Raw genomic sequence first — 7,500 nt, forward strand, 5'->3', positions numbered from 1 at the left:
ATATACATATATACATATATACATATATACATATATACATATATACATATATACATATATACATATATACATATATACATATATACATATATACATATATACATATATACATATATACATATATACATATATACATATATACATATATACATATATACATATATACATATATACATATATACATATATACATATAATAACCAAATGATAAGGAAAAAGGTAAACAAGAAAAAAAGAAAGTTACTCACATCAAATTCAACTTCAAACTCGTACTTCAAAAGTTCGTGGACGTACCAGCACTTCCCAAACCACTTTGTGCCTTCTTTGTTGCTCTCGAGACGGAACCAGTCATTGTCGGCGTCTTTATTATTTTGGACATACTGCGGAGACATTAGATTTGGATTAGTTAATCACAATTAGGTCTGATAACTAAATGAAACCACAGAAAAATTATGTAGACTAACTCTGATCCATTTCAAATTCGTAAGTGCATACAGCCCTACCCAATTTGGAGACCACTCGAATGAATAAATGAACGACGATTGAGTACTTAATAGAAAAGAGAACAAGATAAAGAAATTAACTGATAGGATACTAAAAACACAAACAGTTTATGAATAGTTGATACACTACAATCTCCTTTATAAACAACTTCCTCTTTGATGTTATTTGCTCATGTATGTATTTCAATCACTCCTAGAAATGCATTCATGCATTCAAAATAAAACAGTATCTTAAATTCTAAAATACAGCAACCGAGAAACCCTCCGCTAGAATCTACCTTAATGAGAGCCTGATACTCCTCTTTCAAGCGCACAACCCAGGCGTCCTTGTCTCTGGGGCCAGCCTTCGTCCGCAGCAGGGGGATGGAGGCCAAAGTTTTCCTAGTTGCTTCGTCCACCATCTTTGTGATAATTCCTGTGGAAGCATTTTGAGTTTATTTCTTAAAATCTTGTTCTATATTTTGTTTTTCATTCCCAGTAGGATATATAGTGATACCAGTAGGATATATAATGATATTAGGATATGCAGAGATACTTATATAATACATATGGTGAAATGTTTAAGGATGAAGATAAATATAGAAGATATAGAGATACATAACAATACTATACAAGGTCACGCATGGATGAACATATCATATTAACATAAACATTACTATAGAGGGGTATATTTTTCAGAATATATGAGAACTCTACCATGAAATATCCGACAAAAGAAGCCTCACTTTCAGATTCTTTGATGTGTTTTTACTTCCATATCATAAAAAAATATATATATATAAAATTGTAGCTAGCAAATCCTTCTCCTTCTCCTTTCCTCTTCTTCCTACCTGTTTCTCATTCTTTTCACTTTCCTAATGTTTTACTATTTGATGCCTTTCATCATTCTTTGACTTGAAATAATTGTAAATCTTTGACTAACATTACATTACATCTCGACAATTCTTGAGCCTATTTACTATTTGCGTGCAGGGCAGCATCAGAAATAATAAGTGTTTTTGGGATAGGTCTACAGGTACCTAACAATCACTTATATTTGGCAAGAGAAAACTTGAACTTGTTCCTTATGTAATGGCAAATTACCAGGTTGGTTTTTGCACTCCATATTGTCACGCTGAAGACACAAAGGCCAGTGCGATTATTTGCGTCTCTGTGGTTTTTCGTGTCCAATTGATTGTGGGTATACCTTTACTTTAAGTAAAATATAGATAAATGTTTGAAAGGCTTATACACAGTCAATTGGAACAATACCAGTACCTATAGATTCCCCTCATCTTCTACTACTAATATATGTAGATATGCTGCAGACCCCCCCCCCTACCCAATAAATAATATGCAGGGTGCTTATCTGTACATATCACATAGATATGCAGCTGGTTGCTAGGGGTGGGGGAAAGGATTAGGGTGTAAGTGGCAGTGTTGGTGTTTGTGAAGGTGCTTGTAGCGTAATGTGTTTGTTCAGTTTGTCAGTGAAGGCATTAAGTGTTCTTGATTCAATGACGTGTTGGGGTAGCCTGTTCCAGTCGTTTATGGTACATGGAAAGAATAAGTGCTTGTAAGAGTCAGTGTCGGTGTGGTATGTGACGAATTTACTGTTATGAGAGTTCCATGTGTTGCGTGTACGTGCTACAAGTAGATATTCATATTTGATAATGTCCATAAGGTTGTTTGTAATCTTGCATATGATTGTAATAGTTATGTTGTTATAGTTATACAAGTTGTAATACCAGGCATATGTGTGTAGTTGTGTGTAATAAACCTGGCAGCCCTTGTTTTGACTTTTTCCGGCTTCTCAATGTTATACTTTGTGTAAGGGACCCATACAGCCGTGCAGTACTCGAGTGTTGGCATACAAGTGTATTGTAAGCTACGTGTTTGATATCTGGTGTACGTCTGAAGAACACAGAAGATAAGTTTCTTAGAATCACTAACTCTAGAGTTAGCATATATTATTTTTCGTCTAAAAGGCGGCTGGCTGGAAATTTACCTGTACCCAGTTGTGTGGGTTCCTCCTCAGAAACCCATGTTCTGTTTACTTTGAAAATGAAGAAATCAATGTGTGTGTTAAATGGAAGGGTAACAGTTGGCAACACTCTAGTTACGTAAAAGAATATCCAATACATGTCTATATAAGACCATGTTAATAAAAAGAACAAATCTTACATGAGGCAGTCTTTTCCTTCATTTCTCAGCAACTGTCTTATATCAAAATAAGGAAATTGAGGATAAGCAACAATTATATTCTCAGTTTTCTACGTACAAACAGGCGAAGAAGTGTAAATTTGGGAATAAAGTGAGAAAATACGAAAGCCTTACCAACAGCTGCTACAAAACTTTCTCAGGCTATTTCGTGTTGACACTCTGACAGTGTTGCCATGTCCAGGTGACACCAAACATTTTGTTGCTCCGATAAATTAATATATATATATATAGATATATATATATATGTGTGTTTAGATATCGTGTTAAAGGTTATTAGAAGGATTTTATGTATGGTTAGTTGTTAACAATAATCATATTTTATTTTAATCACTGTTAGTTTGCTAGAGAGGTTTGTTTATTGTACAATATTTAGCTACTTCAAAGAACAGAAACGCTCTTATGTAAATATGTCATACTGTTTTCATATGTTATAATTTTTTCGCTATTATATGTCACCAGTGGATACATGAGAGTCAAAGAACCCATTTAAACGTCAAACCACCATTATGATAAGATTTATTTCTTGTTTGGTATAATTTGTTGACAACTTACGACAGGGATAGGGACGTAAATATATATATATATATATATATATATATATATATATATATATATATATATATATATATATATATATATATATATGTATGTATGTATGTATATATATATGCTGAAGACAACATCGTTTCTTAATGAAATTTCAAAATATATTAGGGAAATTTTTAAATGTCCACTAGTAATAAAGACAGGTTTATGAACAATTTAATATAACAACAAAACTTATATTTTGTTGCCTAGCATATGTGAATGATATGCTATAGGTTCCATTTTTACACAAGAGCTCGAAAAGAAAGACATTTCATGTTGTGTTAGGAACGTGTTTTCATTATGTACCGTAATTATTGAGAATATTCTGGACAGGTAAACTTATTTTAGATATAACTTGTTCGAATGAAAATCATTCTTTATCGTAATTGCATAGAGATATCTAAAGGTATTTCACATAGTTAAAGGAGGATCAAAAGCACAAGAATAGAATCAATAAAATATCATACAATATAGTATCATCCTTTTTTCACAGAAATTGATGCATAACGTGTAAAAGCTCACGGACAAAGCCAAGAGCACTCGACCGAACAGGCAATGTTTACCTTCTCGGGCTCTCATCTCGGCCGGATGTCCTGCACCTTCTGCTAAAACTTCGGGAATTCTTCTGCAGTTCTGTGGAATTCCTTTGGCTGAGATGGACGACAAGCTCATTAAAAAGACGGTGGTGCACCCAGGGAAAGGAGATTCAGGTTACCAGGATGGGACGAAGGTTGGAGCGTTATTTCACCTGTTTAATGATATAGATGACCTGTGGACCTGTCATGTATCGACTTCCGATAATCCCCGTGAAATATGTCTAAAATGATAAGAATTTGCTTAAAGTTTTAATATGTACTGTCTTTGTTAGATGTTTGTTTTATAAATTTTACTGCGCAGGTTTATATCTTACTCGATAGGCCAAGCCAGTTATAAATTTGTTTTCTATGACATTTTAACATGAAATTAGATTTTAAAAAGATATTGTAATTTTTGTGAACCATAATAACTTCTTTTCATTTTTAGCTTACATGCCATTTCATGATAATCTAAAATAATCCAAATGCTTTCAAAATCTCATGAAAAATTTGCTGAGTGATGAAGAGCCTCATTATCATTCATATTTAGATTTATCCTGAACAGAATAGGTTACTTGTCGTTTTCTTTCCTAATAGGTCACCTTTCACCTGAAAACGGAAACTTGTGAAGAGACCCCAGTACTCATTGATAACAGCCATGACTGGAAAAATCCTGTGGAACTTATTCTGGGCAAGAAGTTTAAGCTTGAAGTCTGGGAAGCATGCATTCGCACCATGTTGCCTGGGGAAGTGGCAGCTTTTACAGTCGATAAGTCGGTGAGTGATTCTTTTTGATCATGGAGGAAGGAAGAGAGAGGGGAAGCAAAAGAAGGAAGGAGAGAACAGGAGAAGGAAATAGTAAAAGATGAGGAGAATGGGAGGAATGAAGAAGGTTAGAAGGGAGAGAAAAGTAGTGGAAAAGAGAGGAGAGGAAGGATGAGCAGGAGAGAAGGATGAAAGGAAGATTAAAGGGAGGAAGGAAACAGATAAGAAGAGGTGAATAGATAAGCAAAGAGGGAGTTAAGATCAGTTAATAGGATGGAGGAATAGGTGGGAAAGATGGAGAGAAAGAAAGTTACAGTGAGAAAAAGAAAGAGAAAAAATATGATGCTTTAAAGTAAAGAGCAGACCAAGAACAGAAACAGACAAGCAGGAAGGCAGAATCAATCTCACAGATGAGCATTTGAGCATGAACAATATCTCTCTAGTCACTCTTTTTGCCCTAATCTTTCCCTTCCGTTTCTGCAGTTATTAACTTCCTATCCCCTGGTGTCCAAAACACTCCGCGATGCTTATAGCAAAGACACACCACAGAAGAAAGAGAAGAAGCCCCACCATTGCTGCGGCATGGGATTCAAAGAAGGCCTCGGATTTGCAGACCTAGATGATTTAGTGAAGACGCCAAGGAATCTCACTTTCACTATTGGTAGGTGTACTTTGTCTGTATCCACTGTGCCCATTTTGTATTTTGTATTTTGTTCTGTTAATTCTAAGTCTGTAAAGGGAGTTTATGTTCTGTGCTAAAGTAATTTGATACTGAAAAAGGTTTTTGGTGTCCATTTGGTAATGGGTATTAATAAGACTGGGAGTTGAATTTGATTTCCTTTTTCATTTAGTTCAGAATGCAGCTAATGTTCATGTTTGTTTAAGGTCCTTCAAGTCACACAGGATGTGGAGGAACCCATGTGTGTCCTTTCCAATCCTCAAACAATGTAGAAGAACCAAAAGTTTATTCTTCCAATATGCAAGGGATGTGATTGAGCCTTATATTTATCCTTCCTAATTCCCAAAGTATGTTGTCCTTCCACTGCCTATAGTATGCATAGGAGCCTAACCTTTGTTTCTTCCCCCTGCTAGATCTCTTCAAGGTAGAATCTCCCAATTCATATCAGAAAGAGTTCTGGGCCATGAATGACAGTGAGCGAATAAGCAGCATCCCAGCCTTGAGAGAGGAGGGCAACACACGTTATAAGGAGGGCAACTACAAAGAAGCTAGTACAAAATATTCTGAAGCCCTCGGCAGATTAGAGCAACTCATGTTAAGGTGAGGGCTCTGCTTTTGATATTTGTAAAAGCAGCTACGGATGTGATGTATGGAGATTCGTATGCTTTTGATTTTAATACACACCTGATTGTGTACAGTGATGATTGGTGAAAAAGGAATAAGAAATTTGTAAGAAGTCCAAACATTCCTTCTCTGGTTATTCTGTATAGTTGTATTTATATTGATACTGAGACAGTAGTTGCCACTATCATCTTTGCTAGAAAAAACACCCCCTTTACAATTTAGTGGGTTTACTGAAAGATGAGACAACAATTTGGAAATCCTCTTGGTTTTCATATTTATGTCTACGGAGGTAGAGGAGAGGAAGGTATGGAAAAGGGTAAGGCAATAGCAACGGTGTGCAGGAAGACCAGGGGCCAGATTCTCAGACGCGTTAAGGCGCTGTATCTCCTTAAGGCGCCTTAACTTACAGCTGAGCGATCTTACATACCCATACACAGAGCAAGGGCCCTGCCATATTGGTGCAAGTGAAGGAACCTTTGGTGAAGGTAGGGGGAGAGCGGCTTTTCACGTTTTACGACGGTCGGGAAATCAACTATTTTCGCTCATATACAAGGGAAATACAGCAGGACGGTTAAGGCTTCCAGCGTGCCTTAACTTGAGGCTCTTTTGATAATCCGGCCCCTGGTAAGGATGTATGAATGGAAATGGACAAAATCCGGACAGGTTCTTGGGGCAGGCTGTCTTTGGGAAGGCTGTCAGGCATGAGGCAAGTTTGTGAATGTGGAAGGTAAAGAGACTGACTTCTTCATCTTCCTTCTTCTCTCTACATATTTTCTGCTCAAACATATATTCCTCCCATCCGAGCTCCTTCCCTCCCCTTATTTTCAGTTACAGCTTCCAAATCATTTTATTTTCCTCCCATTCCAGAGAAAAACCAAATGATGAGGAGTGGAACAAGCTAAATGAAATGAAAATGCCGCTACTCTTAAACTTTGCGCAGTGCCAGTTGCTTCAGGGAGAGTACTATACTGTCATTGAACATTGTACAACTGTGCTTGACAAGGACCCTGGTAAGTGGAGCTGTTTCTACCAGCCTTTTTCTTTGTACTCTCGCGTTTCTTATTTTTCCTTTCTTTCCTTCATACTGTCTCTATCTTGGATCTATTGCTAAGTATATATATATATATATATATATATATATATATATATATATATATATATATATATATATATATATATATATATATATATATATATATATATATATATATATATATATATATATATATATATATATATATATATATATATATATATATATATATATATATATATATATATATATATATATATATATATATATATATATATATATATATATATATATATATATATATATATATATATATATATATATATATATATATATATATATATATATATATATATATATATATATATATATATATATATATATATATATATATATATATATATATATATATATATATATATATATATATATATACATATATATATATATATATATATATATATATATATATATATATATATATATATATATATATATATATATATATATATATATATATATATATATATAT

The 7,500-nt window shown here is 34.2% G+C and overlaps 2 protein-coding genes across 3 annotated transcripts in view; one reads left to right on the top strand and one right to left on the bottom strand.

Moving 5' to 3' along the window:
• Positions 1–2,903, bottom strand: part of Ufc1 (Ubiquitin-fold modifier conjugating enzyme 1) — a 6,918-nt gene extending 4,015 nt beyond the window's left edge. The window contains exons 1-3 of one of the 2 annotated variants that reach the window (XM_027354652.2): positions 2,819–2,903; positions 781–917; positions 248–379 (exon numbers count right to left, since the gene is read on the bottom strand). In XM_027354652.2, coding sequence (XP_027210453.1) covers positions 248–379; positions 781–903 — 255 coding nt within the window. In that variant the 5' untranslated portion in view covers positions 904–917; positions 2,819–2,903. The remainder of the gene's footprint in view (positions 1–247; positions 380–780; positions 918–2,818) is intronic. The other variant, XM_027354659.2, reaches the window with a different exon arrangement.
• An 878-nt stretch (positions 2,904–3,781) lies between these two features.
• The window catches only part of LOC113803863 (AH receptor-interacting protein), a 14,950-nt gene continuing 11,231 nt past the window's right edge, over positions 3,782–7,500 (top strand). The window contains exons 1-5 of the mRNA XM_070117650.1: positions 3,782–4,022; positions 4,465–4,644; positions 5,116–5,293; positions 5,725–5,911; positions 6,803–6,945. Coding sequence (XP_069973751.1) covers positions 3,948–4,022; positions 4,465–4,644; positions 5,116–5,293; positions 5,725–5,911; positions 6,803–6,945 — 763 coding nt within the window. The 5' untranslated portion in view covers positions 3,782–3,947. The remainder of the gene's footprint in view (positions 4,023–4,464; positions 4,645–5,115; positions 5,294–5,724; positions 5,912–6,802; positions 6,946–7,500) is intronic.

The sequence above is a fragment of the Penaeus vannamei genome, chromosome 41 (genome assembly GCF_042767895.1).
Source record: "Penaeus vannamei isolate JL-2024 chromosome 41, ASM4276789v1, whole genome shotgun sequence".
Classification (NCBI taxonomy): domain Eukaryota; kingdom Metazoa; phylum Arthropoda; class Malacostraca; order Decapoda; family Penaeidae; genus Penaeus; species Penaeus vannamei.